This window comes from Cervus elaphus, chromosome 19, assembly GCF_910594005.1.
Source record: "Cervus elaphus chromosome 19, mCerEla1.1, whole genome shotgun sequence".
NCBI classification, from domain to species: Eukaryota; Metazoa; Chordata; class Mammalia; order Artiodactyla; family Cervidae; genus Cervus; species Cervus elaphus.
In genome coordinates, this window is record NC_057833.1 from 51,638,422 (window position 1) to 51,662,295 (window position 23,874).

A 23,874-nucleotide genomic window follows, 5' to 3' on the forward strand; every position below is an offset into this window, starting at 1 on the left:
GTCCAATCTGACAAAATACCAGTGGGTATATGTGTTAAGTCTGCTTGGGCTGCCATAAAAAAGTACCACAGATTGGGTGATTTAAACAACAGAAATTCATTTTCTCACAGTCCTGGAGGCTACACGTCTAAGGTCAAGGTTCCAACAGGGTTGGCTTTTGGTAAGGCCTCTCTTCCTGACTTGCAGATGGTCACCTTCTGTCTCTTCTCACATAACTTCTTGTCTGAGCACAGGGCATTGGTTGTAGGTAGAGGTCTCTGGGGTATCTTGTTCTGGTAAGAACACCCACCTTATTGGATTAAGGCCCCATCCTTATGACCTTGCTTGCTTGCTTGCTAAGTCACTTCAGTTGTGTCCGACCCTGTGCGACCCCATAGACGGCAGCCCACCAGGCTCCCCTGTCTCTGGGATTCTCCAGGCAAGAACACTGGAGTGGGTTGCCATTTCCTTCTCCAATGTGTGAAAGTGAAAAGTGAAAGTGAAGTCACTCAGTTGTGTTTGACTTGTAGCGACCCGATGGACTGCAGCCTACCAGTCTCCTCTGTCCATGGGTTTTTCCAGGCAAGAGTACTGGAGTGGGGTGCCATTGCCTTCTCTGCCTTATGACCTTATTTGACCTTAAGCCTCCTGAATCCTTCCCTATAAAGGATGAGAATAATAATTTTTGCCCTGTAGGTATTTTTGTTTTTAAAGAGATTCAAGTAAAATAGGTGATGTGACATAGCACGCTATCAGTCAGTGATTTTCAAATCAGGCTTGCATCAAAATCATCTTAAAAATAACTTTCTTTGACTTTTAAGTCTGATAGCATAAGAGCTCTGCAGACCTGCTCACTAGTACAACAGAGGAAAACTATTAAAAAGCAACTTCTTAGAGATTTGGAAATAGTCCTAGGGCATGCAGTAAATGCGGAACTTCTGCCAGAAGGAATGTTTTCTTCCTAGGAGAAGCAGGACACCAGGATTTCTCATCCTACCCCCAGATGCCTGCTGTTGAGGCTAAGTTCTGCGCAAATGTGTTGCAGAAGTAGGGGGCTACCTTCTGTCCAGCCCCCACTTGTGGAGTAAAGGGTTACCTTGGTAACAGAGCTGATAGGGAATAGATTACCTTTTCCCTAGGTTGTAAGGTGGTAGCTCTATGTCAGGAGAGATGATCTCCGTTTGCTGCCTGTCTCCCACTGAATACTCGGTTACTAAATGGGTGTCACTCCGAAAAATGTGCTGTTGTCCACACCCTCATCTTGAGAGTCTCGATTCAGAGATTTTGCTTGGGGGTAGGTTGGAGGAGAAGGGGACCACAGAGGATGAGATAGTTGAATGGCATCACCAACTTAATGGACATGAGTTTGAGTAAACTCCGGGAATTGGTGATGGACAGGGAGGCCTGGTGTGCTGCAGTCCATAGGGTTGCAAAGAGTCGGATATGACTGAACGACTGAACTGAACTGAACTGAGAGGAGAGAAGCAGGTCATAAAACATAGCTCCTAATCTCTGCCTCAAGGAACTGACTTCATTTGCAGTAGAGTTGGAGAGGTTCAAACCTAAGAGTACTTTCACAAACAGTGGAGATTGTTTGTGAAAACTGCCTCCCAAAGGCAGTTGGGAGGTTTGTAGATTCAAGAAAATACAAACTAAACTGCAGGCCATTGAGTTTGCCAGCAAGAACTGGGATAAGAGACAGCTGGAAGGAGCCTTTCTGGGGGCAGTGAATGTCAAACACTGACTTGAAACTGCTCCTTCAAAGGAACCTGAATCTGATTGGATTCCTCTGTAGCACAATATGTACATGAAGCTGTTGTTTAAAACAGTAGAGTGATCAGCTGGCAATTCAGTTCAGTTCAGTCGCTCAGTTGTGTCTGACTCTTTGCGACCCCATGAACCGCAGCACGCCAGGCCTCCCTGTCCATCACCAGCTCCCGGAGTCCACCCAAATCCATGTCCATTGAGTCAGTGATGCCATGCAACCATTTTATCCTCTGTCATCCCCTTCTCCTCCTGCCCTCAATCTTTCCTAGCGTCAGGGTCTTTTCAAATGAGTCAGCTCTTTGTGTCAGGTGGCCAAAGTATTGGAGTTTCAGCTTCAACATCAGTCCTTCCAGTGAACACCCAGGACTGATCTCAGCTGGCAGTTAATGGAGGTTAGAGTCCTGACAATTACTGTTAGATCACAATGACTTTGGGCATATCTAGGCTATTTCCCTGCTGAGGCTCAACATCAGAGGCTTAACACTCCAAGTGGCTGGGTGTGTGTGGTGGGAAAGTGGACTTCTTTAAAATAAAACAGCAAATTAGTAAACAAGTAAGCAAATAAAAATACAAAACCTCATAGATGGAGGAGTGTACACAGAGTTGCCACATAGTATTTTATAAGATGGTTGTGTGTGCGTTAGTTGCTTAGTCGTGTCCAACTCTTTACAGCCCCATAGACTGCAGCTGACCAGGCCCCTCCATCCATGGGATTCTCCAGGCAAGAACACTGGAGTGGGTTGCCCTTTCCTTCTCCAAAAGAAACTATAGAAAGAAAGTGAACCAATAAAAAGGTAAAATATATGCAAACAAAAACAAAACCCAGGAAAATATGACTGATACACTGGGAAGAGCAGACAATAGAAACTGCCTGTGAGCAAAGATGTTGGATTTAATAGGAATAGACTTTGAAGTAATCATTATAAATATATTCAAAGAATCAAAGGAAACCTTCATCAAAGAAGTCAAATATGATGACAACCCATGTCAAGTAGATACTAGCAATCAAGGGACAGAAATTCTGAAGAAGAACCAAGTGGAAATTCTGGAGTTGAAAAGTACTGTAACTAATGAAAAATTAGGGGGCTCAATAGTAAGATTTGAACTGGTGGAAAGGAAGAATTAGTGAACTGGGAATAGATCTGTAGAAATCCAAGGAAAGGAGAGGGAAAAAATGGGTAAAATTGAAGAACCTCAGAGGAATATAGGGCATCATTAACTGCACCACAGTATATATAATGAGAGGGCCAGAAGAAAAGGGGAGAAAAAAAAGTGGAAAAGTATTCATGGAGATAATGGTTGAAAACATCTCAAATTTATAGAAAAAGAGTGACCTACATATACATTCAAAGAGCCCAAAGAACTTCAAGTAGGATCAATGTAAGAAAATCTTCAAATGGACCTGTCAGTGTGACTGTTGAAAATAAGAAAAGGAGAGGAAAACAGCCAATTATTTACTTAGAAGAACCCTGATTTAAAAAAAAAAAAAAAAGCTGACTTCTCATCAGAAACAAAGTCCAGAAGTTGATAGAGTAATATATTCCATGTACTCAGAGACAAATACTATTAACCCCAATTTTTTTATATCCAGCAAAGCTGTCTTTTAAAAATGAATGTATGATACTTCCCAGACACACCTTCTGAGAGACTTTACTACTAACACACTTGCCTTGCAAGATGGCTACGGGACGTTCTTTAGGCTGAAAGCAAGTGATTGTAGGTGGTAATTTCAGTCTGCATGAACACAAGAGCACCAGTAAAGGTAATTATGTAATTTTGAAAGTGTAAAAGCACATCTTTCCTGCCTTTTTCTTAAAACTGATTTAAAAAGCAGGTGTGTAAAATAATGTGTGTTCAGTAAATCCCCTACATACAAATGAGTTCTGTTTTGAGAGCATATTCATAAGTCCAATTTGTTCATAAGTCCAACAAAGTTAGTCTAGGTACCCAATTAACACAACCATCATTATATCAACAGTACTATACTGTAATAAGTTTATAATACTTCTCATAAACATAATACATGAAAAATAAAAAATGAACATTTTTAATCTTCAGTACCTTGAAAAGTACAATAGTAAAGTACAACATCTGGCATACAGGGGCTGGCATTAGGGAACAGGCAAGAAGAGTTGCTGACTAGAGTAAGGAGAGGAGGTGGGAGATGATGGTAGAGCTGAAGGATCATCAGCAGTAGGAGACGGAAGGCATGCTGCAATTTTACTCACACCTGACATTGATGGCATAGGTTCTGGTTCCTTGCTGGGTTCAGTTCAATCTACCTTCTTAAAAAAATGATCCAGTCATGTCTGGGTAGTAGCTCTGTTCTTCTTGTCATAGGTGACACGGTATCACTGGATTGCTTTCTGAACAGCTGCTGCAACCTTCATGTACCGTTCTACATTCGGGTCCTTGCCTCAAAAACTTAACAGTGCTTTCTCCAATAAAGAAAATCCCCTTGCAGTATTCTGCATTGTGAATCTCTTCCCTTCTTAGGTTACTTCCTCTTCTTACTCTGCTCTCTCAGTTATTTTCACTTTTGTTTCTATCATTATTGCTTGACACTTAGTATCTTAGCAGTACCAGCTTATGCCACTGCTGCTTTTACATTTGCTTCTGGACATTCTGGGCTTGAAATAAAGATACTAAGAAGAATGAGTGCCAAAGAATTGATGTTTTTGAATTGTGATTCTAGAGAAGACTCTTGAGAATCTCTTGGACAACAGGGAGAGCAGACTAGTAAATCCTTAAGGAAATCAGCCCTTAATGTTCATTGGAAAGACTGATGCTGAAGCTCTTAATACTTTGGCCACCTGATGCAAAGAGCCAGCTCTTCAGAAGATAGAAACTTGAGTCTGGCGCCTTAGACCACTTGGCCATCCTGACATGACTGAGCCAGCTCTTTGTTAAAGACCCTGATGCTGGGAAAGATTGAGGGCAGGAGGAGAAGGGGATGACAGAGGACAAGATGTTTGGATGGCATCACTGACTCATTGGATGTGAGTTTGAGCAAATTCCAGGAAGTAGTGAAGGAAAGGGAAGCTTGGCATGCTGCAGTTGATGAGGTTGCATAGTCGGAGATGACTCAGCGACTGAACAACAGCAACATACTGTACAGTACAGTGAAGTACATACACAAAAGCACAACCACTTATAATGGGTGCATGCATGTGACAATGTATACCAGAATGTGAACTAACTTACATGGTGGGACATGTGAAAATACATGTTCACAGCTTGAAACTTCATGTGTGGGGCCTTACTCTAATGCATTCTTGGGCCTGTAGAAATGTAATATATTTGAAATGTATCTGCTCATAGCAGCTCAGAGTAGGTGAGTGGGAACAAAACTATGTTAAGCTAAGGAAATAACATAGATGTTATTTATTTTATGTTGTTTATAACATAAAGTAATAATAACTCTTGTTGGGTTTGTAACATTATATAACAACAGTATGATAAAATGGGAAAAAGGATAGAATTATATAACATAATGTTTCTATATCTCCTTGGAATTAAGGGAGTGTTAAGTTTGAAGCTGATTCTGAGAAGTGAAAGTGTATGGAAAGCCCTTGAGCAACTACTAGGGGGGAAAAACAAAAAAAGTACAGTGAAAAATCACTATAGAAATTTTTAAGTGTTTCATTAAAAATTACTTATTACAAAAGAAAGCAGTGATAGAGTAATAAAGGAACAAAAGACATGTGACAGAAAATAAGAAATGAAAAAGCAGTCATCACTCCAGCTGTATCGGTAATAACACTAAATATGAATTGATGAAACAGTCTAATTAGAAATGCAGAAATTGTCAGACTGGATCCGACTATATACTCTCTATAAGAGACATATGTTATTTACCTTATTTTATTTTTTGGCTGCATCATGGCAGATGGGATCTTAGTTCCCTGGCTGGAGATTGGACCCATGCTCCCTACAATGGAAGTGTGGAGTCCTAACCACTGAACTGCTAGGGAAATCCCTGAGACATACTTTAAGTTTAAACATACAGATACATCAAACGTATAAGTATGGAAAAAGATGAATAAGTAGCAACTAGGAAGAAGCTGGAGTGGCTATACTAATAACAGAAAGAATAGATTTTAAAACAAAGAATGTTACTGGAGATAAAGAGAGACACTTTATGGTGATAAAAAGGTCAATTCATTAGATAGGTCAAAATTATTATATGTACCTAATAATAGCATCAAAATGCATGAAGCAAAAACTGACAGAAAAGAAAAGTTGGGAGGTTTCAATTACTGTACTTTCAATGATGGACCACTTAGCATAAGGTCAGAAAAGAAACAACACCATATATGGACATGAGAGGGGTGGAGAGGGTGAGATGTATGGAAAAAGTAACATGGAGACTTGCATTACCATATGGACAATAGATAGTCAACGGAAGTTTGCTGTATGGCTCAGGAAACTCTCAAATAAGAACTCTGAATCAACCTAGAAGGGTGGGACGGGGAGAAAGATGGGAGGGCCGTTGCAAAGGGAGGGGATATATGTACACCTATGGCTGATTCTGGAGAGGCAATGGCAGCCCACTTCGGTTCACTTGCCTGGAAAATCCCAGGGACGGCGGAGCCTGGTGGGCTGCCGTCTGTGGGTCGCACAGAGTTGGACACGACTGACGCAACTTAGCAGCAGCAGCAGCAGCAGCAGGGCTGGTTCATGTTGAAGTTTGACAGAAAACAACAAAATTCTGTAAAGCAATTATCCTTCAATAAAAAAATAAAGGAAACAACACTATAACCAACTAGACCCAGCAGATATGTATAGAACACATCACCACCTAGCAACAGCAGAACATATATATTCTTCTCGAGTGCATGTGGGACATATTTTAGGACACACCACGTGCTAGGCCAAAAGACAAACCTAACACATTTAAGAGGATTGAAATAGTACAAAGGATGTTCTCTGACTGCTGTGAAAAGAAATTAGAAATGAAAGCAGAAAGGAATTTGGGGAACTTACAAATATGTGGAAGTTAAGGAACATACTCCTAAATAGTCAGTGGGTCAGAGAAGAAATAGAAAGGGAAATCAGGAAATACTTTTAAGATAAATGAAAGTGAAGTTAGCACCTAAGAAAACTTAGGGGATACAACTAAAGCAGTGCTTAGAGGGAAATTTCTAGCAATAAATGCCTAGATTAAGAAAGGAAAGATCTCAAATCAATAACCTAACCTTCTTTAGTAAATCATTGGAAAAAGAAGAGCAAAATAGAAGGATGGAAGTAGTAAAAAATAAGGTAAAAATCAATGAACTAGAAAATAGAAAAACAGAGAAAATTAAGGAAACCAAAAACTGGTTCTTTGAGAGGACCAACAAAATTGAGAAACCTTTGCTAGGTTGAGAAAGAAAACTCAAGTTACTAGAGTCAAAGATGAAAGAAGGAACATAACTAAAAATAAGAGGATGATAATGGAATCTTATGAACAGCTGTGTACCAGTGTTACATGGATTCGTGCATGCTTGGTGTCTGACTCTTTGCAACCCCATGGACTGTACCCCATTAGGCTCCTGTGTCCATGGACTTTTCCAGCAAGAATACTGGAGTGGGCTGCCATTTCCTACTCCAGTAAGTTTCATAGCTTAGGTAAAATGGACACACAGCTTAAATAAAATGGGCACATTTTTTTGGAAAGACTAAAACTGACTTAAACAGATAATCTGAGTAGACCTGCAACAAGTGAAGAGATTGGATTAATCATAAAACCTCCTGCAAAGAAAAGCCCTATCCTTCTGAATTCTACCAAACGTTTAAAGAATTGACTAATTCTTCACCAACTCTTGCAAAAAACTGAAAGGAGGAATACTTCCCAACATATTTTATAAAGCTAATATTACCCTGATGGTGAGGACATCATAAGGGGAGTACAGACCAATATCTCTTATGAATATGAACACAAAATTCTCAATAAAATACTAGCAAACTAAAGTCAGCAACACATAAAGGGATTTATACAGCATGACCAAGTGGCATTTATCCCAGAAATGTAAGGTTCACAAACCAATTATGTAATAATGTATCAGTAAATTAAAAACAAAAGTTACGGTCTTTGCAATAGATAGAAAAACTTTTTTGACAAAATTCTAATACCCTTTACTGATCAAAAGAAAAAGCATGAGAATATGCATTAAGAAGGAACTTCCTCCACATGATAAAAAGAACATCTGTGAAAATTTGGAAGGTGACATCACACTTGGTGTTGAAATACTGGATACATTCCCGTAAGATCGGGAATGTAAGACAAGATTGTCAACTCTCCACTTCTATATGAAATTGTATTGGAAGTTCTGATCTTGGCAGTTATGCAAGAAGAAGAAAAGGAATGAAAGTAGTGAAACTGTCTCTGGCAGATGACATGGTCTCATATGCAAAAAATCCTAAAGAATCCACTAATAAAATACTCACATTAACAAGTTCAGTTCTGCAAAGTTGTGGAATACAAAAGTCAACATATAAAAATTGATTGTATTTATATAGATTTGTTATGAATAATTCAAAGGTAAATTAAGAAAATAATTCCATCTACAATAGCATAAAAATACTTAATAAATTTAACAAATGTGATGTACTCTGAAAACTACAAGACTTTGTTGAAAGACATTAAATATCTAAGTAAAAAAAAATTGTCTTCATGGGTTGGAAGATTAACATTAAGGTGGCAGTACTCTCCAGATTGATTTACAGATTCCATGCAGTTCTTATTGGAATGCCACCTGACTTCTTGTAGAACTTGACAGACTTGATTCTAAAAGTCACATGGAATTCTAATAGTCACATGGAATACACTCACAGTGTATCCATCCAGGTGAGTGAAAATGGTCTTTAAAAAAAAAAAAAGAATAAAAGACGATTCATACTTCATGATGTTAAGACTTACTTTAAAAAAAATTGGTAAGCAAGGCTTTGTGAAATTGGCACATATACAGATCAAGGGAATAGAATTGAAAGGTGAGAAATAAAACTATCTGTAATTGACTGATTTTCAACAAGAGCATCAAGACTATACAAAAGAGAAAGAATGGTTTTTCATTTTTCAGTAGTGCTGGAACAACTGGTAGCTATGTGCAAAATAATGTAGTTGGATCCTTAAACGTCAAGCCATACTTAACTCAAAATGGATGACAAACCTAAATATAAGAGATAAGACTCTAAAACTCTTAGAATGAAACTGAGGGTTAAGAATCGCTAAGTATGGCACTAAGAACATTAAAAACTTTTGTGCTTCAAATTATAACATTGGAACTTCCCTGGTGGTCCAGTGGTTAAGAATCTACCTTCCATTGCAGGAGACACAGGTTCAGTCCCTTATCAGGGAACTGAGGTATCCCACATGCTGCAGGGCAACTAAGTCTGTGCCACCAATAGAGAGAAGCCTGTGTGCTGCAACTAAGATCTGATACGGCTAAAAATAAAATTTAAAAAATTAAAAAATATACTATCAAGAAAGTGAAAATTTGACAACCTATAAAATGGAAGAAAATATTAACAAGTCATATATCTGACAGGGACTTAAAAGAATTCTTACAGCTCAGTGGTAAAAATGACAACCCAATTTAAAAATGGGCAAAGAATCTGAATAGAAATTTTTATGGAGGATGTATAATTGGCAAACAAATAGGTTTAAAGACATCTATCCCACTAGAATGGCTAGAATCAAAGGTTGTGATTCTTTGCTATACACCTGAAACTAACAAAGTATTGTAAATCAGCTATCTTTCAGTTTAAAAAAAAGCTGTGTTAGCAGGTGTTGGTGAGGATGTGGAGAAACTGGCAACCCTTGTACACTGCTTTTGTAAATGTAAAATGGTGCAGCCACTTTGGAAAAATAGTTTGGTACTTCTTGAAATGATTAAATGGAGTATATGGATATATACCCAAGAGAAATGACAACAGATCTGCATAAAAACTTGTCCATAAATGTTTATGGAAGCACTTTTCAGAGTAGCCAAAAAATGGAAAGAACCCAGATGTCCATCATTTGATGAGTGGATAAATATAATGGAGTGTATCTATACAATGGGATATTATTCAGTCAAAAAGGAATAAAGTACTAATACATACTAATATATGCTGCAACTTGGATGAGCTTTGAAAATACTATGCTAGGTGGAAGAAACCAGGCACAGAAGATCACACATATTTAATTCATATGAAATATCCAGAAGCAATAGCTTTTTGAGGTGGTGAAAATGTTTAAAAATTGACTGTGGTGTTGATTGTATATAATTGTGAATATGCTAAAAGACACTGAATTGTTTAAAAATGTGAACTATTAAAGTAGCAGAGCTCTCCTAGTAAGCTAAGATCCTCTGTTTCCTCTCTTATTTTTGTAGAAATCATGACTACTCCAGGAAAAGAGAACTTTCGCCTGAAAAGTTATAAAAATAAGTCCCTGAATCCTGATGAGATGCGCAGGAGGAGGGAGGAAGAAGGACTACAGTTACGTAAACAGAAAAGAGAAGAGCAGGTAAATCCTTTACCCATACTAATTTTTCTTAAAGAATTTAATGTTCTATTTCAATCCTGACTTCACCTTCCTGTATCTTACTTTTAATAATGTTTAATATATATATACATATGTCCGCTTCCCAACTATAAAGTCAGCTTATTTTACGGGTATGGGAGTGGAGGTGATGTAAAGTAGAATATAAGAATGAGGTTCTCATGTTCCCAATTGCTATTTAATTACTATTTAATATTTTGGCCTATTTGTTTTATTTTTCTAAAGTTACAACTTCTTTTAAGATTCTGTGCGTGGAGGAAAAAAAAAAGATTCTGTGTGTGTATTAATGAATTCTCAAGTGACCAATTTGAGAATTGGTCCCTTGCTTTTCCTTCTAAAGTTTAATTTGAAAATTTATCAACATGTATAGAAATAAAGAATAGATAATGAATCTCATAAACCCATCCTTTGGGATCATTGCTTGTCAACAGTTTGCTGTACTTGTTTTGTATCTGTCTTTGTATCTTTATATTTCTTCATTACCTAGTATTTTAAACAAAATTTCAAGAAGTAAGTCTTTTTACCCCTAAATTCTGTATCATTCATAATGACACTTAGGACAAGAATTTTGATCATTTTTAACCTTAGAACATCTGCAGGAGAATCTGACACTCACCGTCATTTTACCTTTCTCTAAAAATCCTTAGGACAAATGGTCCATCATGTTTGGCCAGGAAATTTAAAGGTAGAGCACTTAGGTTTTTTTTTTTTTTTGCTAAGACTTCAGTTTGGAAGGACCATTTGACCCCCACACTATAAAAAGCTCCATATAAGGTAGGTGAATGAGTCGGTACCCTTCTTACCTGAGAAATAGGTAATCTGTTATAAATATTTTACAGTTATAGTGAGCTATTCAACACACACTATTCTTTTGCATAACACTGCACTAGAATATCCAATTATTTGAAGTCCAAGTATAGTAAATTAAGTTTTTAACAGTCTGCTTTACCATCTTTTGAAAGCAACCACTTATTCATAAAAGGATGAGTTTCTTTTGGTTTGTTGTTGCATCTTTATTCATCTCTGTGTCTTATTTGAAGTGGAACCTTTTCTTTGGATAAGCTGTTATTTAGCTTCTATTTTGGGGGTAAATTGCAGAAATTACAACAGCACTGTTACATATTTATATTCACATGTAAATATGAATTACATGTATGTATGCATACAAGAACAAGTATAGATCTGAATATAACCAGTAGACTATACATTATATTTAGCATAAAGCCATTTGAAGATGATGTAATGGCAGTCTGCCAATAACAGTATTTATTTTATACTGTTTTCTTCTTGGTGAGAGGAACTTCATGTTATTGGACGTCATTGTAAAATTTATATAAACAAAATAAGTTTTTCATATTCAGTTGCCTGAAGGCAGATGCTCTGTCAGTGGCAAGTATGGTCCCATTTACCTGACTAAAAACCTTTGTTGTAGTTGATGTTCTGTCATCTTCATTGTATGACATCTGGAACTGTAATAGGGCCTTAATAGGTTTCTATGATAGGGTTCTGGAATATTATTCTATTTAAAATTTTAATTTTGTTGTTTCATATGTGCCATCTTCTGTAGGGAGAACTGGTAAAGCAAATTAGGCGGCTTCTTATCACAGCAGTACTTGTTTCATGCCTAATTTGTAAAATAGTAAACATCAGTAAAAAACAGATTCATTTAAGTTCTGTTTCTCTTTCCACAGTTGCTCAGTCATCTATCGGGAAAAGTCACAGGCTTCGGCCAGCTGTGCAGCTAGATTTGAGGGTAGTACAGGAATTGATGCTGCCAAGTATACAGAAGATAACAGCGGAGCTGTTAGAGCTTTCCTTTAGGAGACTAGTACTTAGTATCTGTTATTTAGGCGGCATTATATAAATGACCTTTGTTTATTTGATGCCAGTAGAACAAAATTCTAAATTTATTAGTTGATGTCATTCTGATTGAGCCAGTTTTATATTTTTTTATGTATAAAAAGATGAAATTTACAGTTACTATTAAAATACTTTGAAATAAGCAGAATCTTGCTAACTCACTCTGAGTAGGTAACATAATGCTGCCAAAAAGTTTGTTAAAGCTATAATGATAAAGAATGAAGGTTTGCTTGATGTTTCTAGTTAGAAGAAATAGCTTGTGAAGCAAGCAAGTTGATAAAACTTGTAGACAGCCAACTTTTCCCATTGAATAACTTGTTGACAATTTCAGGCAACTGCAGCCTGTATATGGTATATAAATCATGATTGTTTTGGTAGTTTCTGTCTTTTTTAAAACTTATTTTAAAGTTTTAAAATAGCTTTGGATAGACTTTGAAGGCATTGTGTGGAGTGAGATAAGCCAGAGAAAGACATGTACTTATATGTGGAATCTGAAAACAAAAAACCTGAACTCCTAGAAAAAGAGATCAGACTTGTAGGTACCAGATGTGGATGATTAGGGCAGGGAGAATTGGAGGAAGGTGGTCCAAAGGTACAGACTTCCAGGTACAAGATACATAAATGCCAGGGATACAGTGTACCTCATGACCTTAGCTAACACTGGTATATGATATATATAGGAAGGATAGATAATTTTTTTTTCCACCTGTGAGTCTGTTTTCCTTTGATACTTGTTTTTTATGCTTTAGATTCTACATATAAATGGTAACATAGAGTATCTATTGTCTTTCTTTCTGACTTATTTCACTAAGCATAATCCTCTCTAGGTTCATCTACTTTGTTGGAAATAGCAAAATTTCATTCTTTTTTCATTTTTTGAGGAACTTCTGTAGTGGCTATACCAGAATCTCTTTTGATACTTTAAATGTGTTTGATCCATACTCAGCGGCTTCCATTGTTTCCAGCAGCAAGTCTTCTGTCGGTCTTACCTTTGTTTCCCTGCATGTAAAATGTCTTTTTACCTTTGGCTGCTTTGTTTTTTTTTTTTTTTATTCCTGAATGTAAACAGTTTGATATAATGTCCTATCATGTTTTCTTCATATTTCTTCCTGGAGTTCTTAGAGATTTTGGATTTGTGGGTTTGTATTTTTCACAGATTTGGAAAAGTTTTGGCCACTGATTTTCCAAATTTATTTCCCTACCCCCACCTTGAGGCTCCAGTTACATGTACAGTAAGTACTTGATGTCACACAGCTGACTTATATTTTGTACATGTTTTCTCAGCCTTTTTTTCCATCTCTTTTATTTTGAGATGTCCTTAGATTCCCTCATCTTTTCTTCTACAGTATCTGCTCTTAATCACGTCCAACATACTTTTCATGAAATTATATTTTTTATATCTAGGTGTTTGATTTCCTTTTTTTTAATGTATTTCTAAAAAAATCTCTCATCATGTTTATACTTTTTTGTATTTTTGAGCACATGGAATATATTTATAACTATTTTAATTCCTTGTCCAGTTCTGTCATCTTTTTCATTTCTAGGTGATTTTGATTGATATCGTCTTTTCTTTTCCTCATAGGTAGTCTTTTCTTACTTCTTGTGTGTACTTGTAGTTATTGATTGAATACAGAGCATTGTAATTTTTACCTCCTGTTGTTTGAGTTTTTGTATTCTTTTAATATGTATAATTCTTTGAATTTGTCATTGCATATAGTTAAGTTACTTGAAACCAGTTTGCATGTATAATCTAGGACTAATTTACTTACTGCTGAGTCAATACCCTTCTGGGTATTCTACTCAGTGCCCCATATATTAGGTCTTCCCAACCCAAGGATGGAACTTAGATCTCCAGCATTGCAAGTGAGCTCTTTACCATCTGAGCCACCAGGGAACCCTACACTTTTCTATTCCAGCCAGCTGAAACATGAATGATTTCTTAACCTGTGTGACCTATAAAATTGTTCTGCATGCTCCTTGAAGGCAGTTTCTTTTCTAGCTTTTGGCTGTTTCCTCACACCACCTGTGCTTGTCAGCACAAAGCTAATTAAGGGGAACCTTCTACAGGTTTTAGAGTTCTTTCTTTTTGGTGATTTCTTTGTCTTCAATACCCTGCCTTTAGATTCTAGGTGTCTTGGCCTCCTTGGTTCTGAATGCTGTCTCCTCAATTGAGGGGGCTGCTTGACCCTGTTAGGTTCACTCTAACTGTGCTGCATCCTAGAAACTCCATCCAGGCAATCTGAGGCAATAGGACTAATCTTGTTTCTCTTCTTCTGAAGGATCACTGCCTCTGTTGCCTGTAATCTGGTGTCTGATAACTATTATTTTAGGGATTTTTGTCTGCTTTTTTTAATCATATAGGGTGAGAGGATAAGTTATTACTCTACCATGGCTTGATGAATAAGTGTACTTCCTAGTATATAATGGAAGGCACTGTAGTGGGTTTCCTTTAATCACAACTATTCTCCCTTTGCCTCCACAAATTAATAAGTGCTTTAAAAGTAGTGTTCAAGCAGTCGTCATTTGTCATCATTGGTTGCTGGACAGATAGGGAAGGTTAGGAAACCTTTATCCACCATCCATTAGGGTTAGGAGGGAGGTATTAAGTTATCCTAGCATTTTTATCCTATTTTTCCTAATGTATTGGTAAGTCTGTCCTATCAGCTACTTCAGGAGTGAAATGACCAAGCATGCCCTGCTTCTTTTTCAACTTTACTTTTTTTTTTAATGTGTCATGTAGTGTCAGGCCTCTGTTGCTAAATTTTACCTCATCAAGTGTTGGTGGTAATATTTTGTAGTAGTTAATTGCATTAGATTATAAGACGAGAATTCTGAAATAGTTCCTCATCAGAAAGGTTGAAGGAGGCACAAATGTTAGAATTTTAAAAATGATTTTCAGAAAGCTCCATCTTTATTGCCTTTTAAAAGTGGGGTGCGTAGTGTTTGAATGTTGAACTACCTTGTGTTAGAATTAGTTTAGTTTAGTAACAGTCTTTTATTTTTCAGTTATTCAAGAGAAGAAATGTTGCTACAGCAGAAGAAGAAACAGAAGAAGAAGTTATGTCAGATGGAGGCTTCCATGAGGCTCAGATTAATAACATGGAGATGGCACCAGTAAGTAGGATAATGAAATAAATGCTTTTTACTTTTTTCTGATGAAGATACGAGGTTTAGATCTTTTTTGGAGTTTAAAAAAAAAAGGTAGGGGAGTTCCCTGGTGGCCTAGTGATTAGGATTCTGGGCTTTCATGACTGTGGCCTACATTCAGTCCATGGTTGGAAAACAGATCCTGAAAGCCATGAGGTGGAGCCAAGAAAAGAATTAAAAAAATAGGTTAGATGGCTACAGAAAGTACTTGGTGTTTCATTTTTAAAAAAAAGCTATGTCTGTAAACTCATGGTTCATTAAATGTTTATTATATTTTGAACAGCATGCAGTTTAACAGAATTAACTGAATTATGAAGATTAAGTCAGCTGTTGAAACTTTAAAAGATAGTTATAAAATTATTCCTTAAAAGTTGATAACAAGGGCTTTGCTGTTCACCTGAAACTGTCACAATATTGTTTGTAATCAGCCATACCCCAATACAAAATAAAAAGTTAAAGTGCTCGCTTCCGCAGCACGTATACTAAATTGGAATGATAAAGAGAAGATTAGCTTGGCCCCTGTGCAAGGATGACATGCAGATTCAGGAAGCGTTCTTGAATTTTTGCATTTGAATCAGTTCTAATGAGGTGGATGAAACTGGAACCTAGAGCGAAGTAAGTCAGAAAGAAAAGCACCAATACAGTATAATAACGCACACATATGGAATTTAGAAAAATGGTAACGGTGACCCTATATGTGAGACAGCAAGACTCAACAGATGTAAAGAAGACTTTTGGACTCTGTGGGAGAAGGTGAGGGTGGGATGATTTGAGCAAATAGCATTGAAACATGTGTATTGTCATGTGTGAATAGGTTGCCCGTCCAGGTTCGATGCATGAGACAGGGTACTGGTACACTGGGATGACCCTGAGGGAGGTGGGAGGGGGGTTGAGGATGGGGAACACATGTACCCCCATGGTTGATTCATGTGAATGTATGGCAGAAACTACCACAATATTGTAAAGTAATTACCTCCAATTTAAATAAATAAATGTTAAAAAGTTAAAGAAAAAAAAAGTTGATAACAAGGCATGCTTTAAAGGAATTCCCAATTTGTTACTCATTCCAAGTACAAAATTGGACATATTCATATGTTTTAAAACATTGGTTCTACATCACAGCTATTGAAATTTTCTATTATAACCCATTTTGTAACTTTCTTGAGGGTTGCATAAACAGATAAAAATTATGCTTTATTTATATGGATATAACACTTGTCTAGGTTTTCAGTTTATTTTAATCAATTGTATATAATGTTTTAACAAATCATATATATACATGATTTTCAAAAAAAGAAAAATCTTTCTCTTCTACCTTACTCATCCAATTTCTATCCCCACTGGCAGCCACTGTTACTAAATTCTTAACTCCTTTTGAGAAAAATCCCCCTCTTTTTGACAAATAATAGTATATTATGCACAGTATTTTACAGATTTTTTTTCTCTTTCAATTTTTATGGACCAACTTTCTTTTGGGATTAGAGCAGTTTAAATTGCTTTGAAATCTATGTAGACGTGTTGCCAACACTATTACTTTGTGGTGAATTCTTACAGACTCTTCAGGAAGTTGAGCTGTCTTTTTTTTTTTTTCCAAGTAGATGTTAAATGATTATGATGTATTTTGTGAACTGTATTAGGGTTCTACAGAGTTAATGGAACAAATTTTGGGGTTGGGAGAGAGGAAGAGAGAGGTTGGTTGATCCATTGATATTTGATTTTTCAGTAATTGGCTCATGCAATTGTTGGAGCTGGTAAGTCTGAAATTTGTAGGGTAAGCCAGTAGGCTGGAAATTTAGGTAAAAGTTTGAGACTGATTTCCTTCTTTTAAGAAACCTCAATCTTTGCCCTTCAACTGGTTGCATAAGGCCCACACACATTTTGGAGGATAATGTGTATTGATTAAAATGTTAATCACATCTGAAAAATAACCTTCACAGCAACATTTAGACTGTTGTTTGTCCAAACAGCTGGGTACCACAACCTAACCAAGTTGACACATAAAATTGACTATCCCAATACTCCTTGTCATTGTGGCATTCATATGCAACTCTTTAAACTGAGTCTCAGATAAAGACAATGACAAGATCATACATCCTCATAACATGATACAGCTATCCTTCATGCAGCTGAAGATCTACTAACCTTTTCCTCAGAAGGGGAAAAGTCCTTGAGTGATGTTATTTCCCTCTTTGATATCCTTTAACTTGCTATGATGTAAAGTTAACGGTATTTAAATACTGTAAATGTAAAGTCAATATATGTTACATGATAAAGGGATGAGAGAGGGAAGAAAGCAAAGATATTTGTGAAAGCATATTCTTAACAGGATCATGTAGGTACTTTTGTTTATTCAGGAATCAGACTTACAAGTTTCAAAGTAGTTACTTTTCTGACTCTTAAGAGCAGAATGCTTCATTCTCCCATGGGTTGTTCTTGTTGTTATTCAGTCACCTAATTGTGTCTGACTCTGTGACGCCATGGACTGCAGCACGCCAGGTCTCCCTGTCCCTTATCCTCTCCTGGAGTTTGCCTAAGTTCATGTTCATTGCATCAGTGATGCTGACCAGCCATCTCATCCTCTGATGCTCTCTTCTCCTTCTGCCCTCAATCTTTCACAGCATCAGGGACTTTTCCAATTAGTCATCTGTTCACATCAGATGACCAAAATACTGGAGCTTCAGATTTAGCATCAGTCCTTCCAGTGAATATTCAGGATTGATCTCCCTTAAGATTGACTGGTTTGATCTCCCTGCTGTCCAAGGGACTTTCAGGAGTCTTCTGCAGCACCACAGTTTGATTGCATTGATTCTTTGGCATTCTGTCTTCTTTATGGTCTAGCTCTCACAGTCGTATGTGACCACTGGGAAGACCATAGCCTTGACTATATGGACCTTTGTCAGCAGAGCAGTGTCTCTGCTTTTCAACCCACTGACTAGGCTTGTCATCACTTTCCTGCCAAGAAGTAATCATTTTCTGATATGGCTGCAGTCACCATCTGCAGTGATTTTGGAGCCTAAGAAGAGGAAATCAGTCACTGTTTCCACCTTTTCCCCTTCTATTTGCCATGTAGTAATAGGCCAGATGCCATGATATTAGTTTTTTTAATATTTGGTCTTAAGCCGGCTCTTTCACTCTCCTCCTTCACCCTCAACAAGAGGCTCTTTAGTTCCTCTTCACTTTCTGCCATTAGCGTGGTGTCATTTGCATATCTGAGGTTGTCGATGTTTCTCCCACCCATCTTGATTCCAGCTTGTAACTCATCCAGCCTGGCATTTCTCATGAGCACATAGGTTAAATAAATAGGGTGACAGCAGACAGTCCTATTGTACTCCTTTCTCAATGTTGAATCAGTTTTTCCATATAGGGTTCTAACTATTGCTTCTTGACCCGCATACAGGTTTTTTAGGAGACAGGTAAGATGATCTGGTATTCCCATCTCTCTTAAGACCTTTTCACAGTTTGTCATGATCTACATAGTCCATCCAAGGCTTTAGCATAGTCGAGGAAACACAGATGTTTTTCTGAAATTCCCTTGCTTTCTCTATAATCCAGCAAATGTTGGCAATTTGATCTCTAGTACCTCTTCCTTTTCTGAACCCAGCTTGGACATCTGGAAGTTCTTGGTTTGCACAGTGCTGATGCCTAGCATGTAAGATTTTAAGCATGACCTTATTGGCATGGGAGATGAGTGCGGTGGTTAGCACTCATATGATTGTTAGCACATTCTTTGGCACTACCCTTCTTGGGAACTGGAATGAGGATTGACCTTTTCCAGTCCTGTGGCTGCTGCTGGGTGTTCCAGACTTGCTGACATAATGAATGCAAAACCTTGATGGCATCATCCTTTAGGGATTTGAATAGTTCTGCTGGAATTTCATTGCATCCACTAACTTTATTAACAGCAGTGCTTCTTAAGGCCCACTTGACTTTGCACTTCAGAATATCTGGCGCTGGGTGACTAACCACACCACTATAGTAATCTGATTCATTAAAATCTTTTTTATACAGTTCTTCTGTTTATTCTTTCCAACTCTTCTTGATCTCCTCAACATCTATTAGGTCTCTACTATTTTTATCCTTTATTCTTAAGTGTTAGATATTGCTTAGCAGCCATCTAGCATTTATAACTTAGTGCAGTTTTCTTCAGGATTTATCTTATTATTACCTTTCATGAAATAATAAGAACTTTATTTCATTGTGACAAGTGATCCTGAGAAGTATAATGCTGGGGATGGGTTTTGGGAAAGCACTAATAAAGCAAGAGACTAGTGGGAAACTGAAAGGTTTTTATAAAGCAAGAAAATAGAAACTTTAAGAGTCAGCTGTTGAATTTGGTAGTGGCTAGAATCTGTGATTTATACAAGACTACTCTGTATTCATTCAGTAAATATTTGTTGCACATCCACAGTATGCCAGCCATCAGAGTGGTAAGATAGGGTGTTTGGCTTTCATGAAGCTTATAGAATACTGGTGGGACCTAAGCATTTAACAGGTAACTAAGAAGAATGATAGTTGAAAGGGCTGGGCATAGGATTAAAGTAGAATGATGTGGTAGAGATAGAGTAGCTGCTTTAGATTTGGAGGTCAGGAAAAGCCTTGTTTTAGAACTTAACATTTAATCTGAATGCAAGGAACAGCCAGCCATGTGATGAGCAGGAGAGGAAGAATAATAAATGCCTTATCTTAGTGTTTACTATTAAGGTTACTCTCTCAACAGTTGTGAGTTTTTTAATAATAGACAAAGATTTTTGGTTTCATCGCATTATTAATCATCTCACGCATTTATACATGCAAAGATTATGCTACCTTTGTGTAACTCAGTAAGTTGGCCACAATTTATCTTTGTTTTCCTTTGAGTTTAAGTTAAAATTTTATTATATTTGCTTTCTGTTTGTGATTTCAGGGTGGTGTTATTACTTCTGACATGATTGAAATGATATTTTCCAATAGCCCAGAGCAACAGCTTTCAGCAACACAGAAGTTCAGAAAACTGCTTTCAAAAGGTGAGTTCTGAATATGTTAAGTATTTTTCATTTATGTACAAAATATTACTTTGCCATAATCTATTATTCTCATGTAGATAGGCCTGATTTGGAGTATGTCTATCAACAGAATAAAAGGATGCTTACAGATATATGTATATTATGAGCCATGGCTAGTTTTTTAATTTCTTCTTTTATTTGAGTGATCTTACCAGTACCAGAAGATGGCATTATTTTCATATCTGAGGTATTGTATAAAAGATCTTAAAGTGATAAGAGTAGCAACGTTTCATGTTAATTTAAACTGAGAAACTCCACTCTTTTTTAAGAAAAACTTAAAGTATCACTTGGAAGAGTAGTGATTGTTGATTTTAATGTTAGCAATTTATTGCTGATTTAAGTATGGATTTATTAGTGGACAGGATAACTGCTTTTTTTTTTTTTTTGTATAATTAGAGTAGGATGAGATAGGATACTTCTTGTCTTCTGGGCACGTAAGAACTCTGGAACTCTAAGCCGTATGGAAATATTGATAGTAAATACTTAAAATAATTGGCCTTCCTCCCCGTCCCCCAGTAGTAGGTTATGGTTATTTGGAATCATTAGTGATAAAGTAATATATCTCTTGAGGATAACTAGAATTAAAATGTACCACCATAGCAAAAGATAATTGTCTTGTGCACAGCAACCTGTTAAAAATACCTCCCTCTCCCTGTCCCCTTCAAAAAATGTCTTAACTCTTTTTAGCATTCTGAGATGGTTTTCTCAGACAGTGTGGCTTTCTGAGGCCTTTCACCACTGTGCTACTTCACTGCCTGTATTCTGGTTTTCCAGCCATTCTTAAAATGTGATAATTAGAATATGATACTTACTACATTCTTATTACTCTAAAGTGTGGTGGGAAATTGTCTTCTTTGTCTTGAAACTATATATTCCAATAATGTACTTCAGGCTAGCATCATTTATTTTGATGGCCATGGCATAGTAATGTTTCTTTGTCTTTTCAACAGTCTATATGCCCTAATACTTTCCTTTATGGACTGTTTTTAGGTTTTGTCTGTGTAGCCATGTGAATTTTTAAAATGGCTCTAAAAGCTGAATGTTGCTTTATCCCTGTTGTTTCATTGCCAGCTTGGCTTATTGTTCTTTCTATATGTTCTTTCTGTAATCTAACATATTAATGACTTCATTTTTATTGTAATCATCAAATTTATTTGTTGTGTTTATATGAATGGTTGATAAAAATGTTGAACCAGGCAGAGAATATGTCATTAGAGCTTGCTCTAAATTAACATTGAACCATTAGTCATCTCTTTGCAGTGAGTCCATTGACTTTGCTGAGAGTCCCTAGTAGTACTGTCATCCAGCTGCCGTTTTTCTTGCAGAGCTACATGAATGTCATCAAAAACTTCGTCAGATCTCGCTGAAATTACAATGCTGATTGTTTAGGACATTTCTTACCTATTTACCCAACATATTTCTGTTGACTGACTTTGTTTATAAGATACTCTATTGTCATAAATGAAAATCAGATGAATTTGGCAAGTCATTCTTATTTTTGTTGGCCCCTACTTATCACTACAGCTGTAAAATTAGATCCTGTAAGCACAGAATCTCCTAATCCAGTTTCTTAAGACAATTTATGTTTAAAAAAAAAAAAAGACTTAACAGTGTTTGTCTTTTGATGTTTTTCCCCTACTTTCTAAGTTTTCTAAAATAATAGAGGCAGTGATTTTCAATTTTTAGAAATTCTGCCCATCATTTCATGTTAAGGCTTCCCTTATTTTGAAATCTTCTAAGTTACCCTAGTTTCAAAGTGACCGAACTCAATTTTACATTTTTTTTTTCTTTTTTAGATTTCCAACATGAAAGAGATGCTAAAATTGAGGGAGGGATATTATGAAGTAAGTTTGAGCTTTATAAAGTCCTTGACTTGAAATCAAAGGATTGTTTTTCTTCTTTTATTTTATGGGGAGACAGAACCTAATCCTCCTATTGATGAAGTCATCAGCACACCAGGAGTAGTGGCCAGGTTTGTGGAGTTCCTCAAACGAAAAGAGAATTGTACACTGCAGGTGCGGACCATTTTCATTTCTTGCCTCATATTTTAATTTCCATTGCAAACTTATGTTTTGTATACAGATTTGTTACTTATTTTAATCTAGTTGAAGGATTAATTTTTTGATAGTGATGTTCTAGACAACCCATTGCAAGCTGCTTTCATATCTTTGTAAACATCCAGGTCCTTGGTTTTACTGTTTAAAATTCTTGTCATTTTTACTCATGTAAAAGATTATATTTTATGATGACTATGGATCATACTTAGCTGGGAGGGAATTGTTTGCAGTAGCGGACGACCCAGTAAGGACCTAATGTGGACTCTGTAAAATTTGGTTTTGAAGGATTTTTAGATTATACTTGTTGGCTTTTTCGGGGCTTTGTTACATGGACTAGATCAGAGACTCACTGATTCCCAAACCTGGTTCTAATTAATCCTCTTCCCCACCCATCCCAAAAGAGTTGACAAGGACGTAGCCTTGTTGGGAATCTGTGCTTTCTTCTGTGTTAATTTACTCTGTCAATACTGTTGTATAGGAATTCCAAGAGAAAATTCTACAACTTTGGTGTTAGATAATTTTTAGAGTAAAAGAACCATGAACTGACTCGCATCTTGGGAGTTATCTAGAAATTTAAAAATACTATATTGTTTCTGAATAAAGTCAGATCTTAAGTAAACTGGTAATTTTTCAGTAGTTAGACTTCCTTATAGTAACCAGCTGAATCAATTTCTGTGTTATTCTTTAACAATTTGTGTGATTCCTAAATTCTCACTTGTAGGATCTTTTCTGAGGGGCTCAAGCCCTTTAGAAAGATTCTGCAACTATAAACATCAGTTAGGTACCATGCAGATTACAAAATGGCTTATTTTTCCAAGTAGATACTTGCTAATAACAAGTTAATCATAAAGATAACTTTCACCCTCTTGTGTATTACCTTTGCCTTACTCTAAGGCTACAATAAGGACTGGAGTATTGTTTTTAATAAGGAATAGCTCCTCTCCCCAGGTTCCTTACTGTCCAGAGCACTATTGATAATTCATAAGCTTGATGCTTTGTCTTGATATTTTCTCTCCTTTCTTCCCATCCCATCTTTCTCTTTCTTTTACTCTTTGTTGCGGTGATGAGTTCCTTCCAGAGGAAAAACAAGAAATCCAGAAAAGGTAGAGTACTTCAGTGTCCCATCAGTTTTCTTCTCCAGTTTGACACTTACTAATTCCCAAGTTCATTTGAATTAAGATTCTGTTTTGCTAGCTGCCTTCTGGATTGTAATTCTGGTCCCCATCTGAGGCCAGGATCACCATACACCTGGAAAATAATCAGGTTCACCTAGAGAGCAAAGAAAGAGGACTTTCTCAGGAAAAAAGGGAAATCCAGACTACCAACACTGCAGAGATTAGAGCCTGAGCCCCTAAGCAACCTGTCAAGAGAACCAGAGGGACCAAATGAAGAGCCTTACTGCAGTTTATCATTTGAAAAGCTTTATAGGAAGAGGGAGGTAGGGAAAATTACCATTTTGTTCATGTGAAAATATGTTTCTGTCCTATCCCTGACA

The 23,874-nt window shown here is 36.7% G+C and overlaps 1 protein-coding gene and 1 non-coding gene across 2 annotated transcripts in view; both read left to right on the plus strand.

The window, feature by feature from the left end:
• The window catches only part of KPNA1 (karyopherin subunit alpha 1), a 68,101-nt gene that overhangs the window by 16,532 nt on the left and 27,695 nt on the right, over window positions 1-23,874 (plus strand). The window contains exons 2-5 of the mRNA XM_043873792.1: window positions 10,104-10,237; window positions 15,140-15,247; window positions 20,184-20,283; window positions 22,243-22,337. Of these exons, the coding sequence (XP_043729727.1) occupies window positions 10,109-10,237; window positions 15,140-15,247; window positions 20,184-20,283; window positions 22,243-22,337 (432 nt within the window). The 5' untranslated portion in view covers window positions 10,104-10,108. The remainder of the gene's footprint in view (window positions 1-10,103; window positions 10,238-15,139; window positions 15,248-20,183; window positions 20,284-22,242; window positions 22,338-23,874) is intronic.
• Window positions 15,739-15,844, plus strand: LOC122676219. The gene has a single exon (XR_006335501.1). It is a non-coding gene; the product is annotated as a U6 spliceosomal RNA (small nuclear RNA).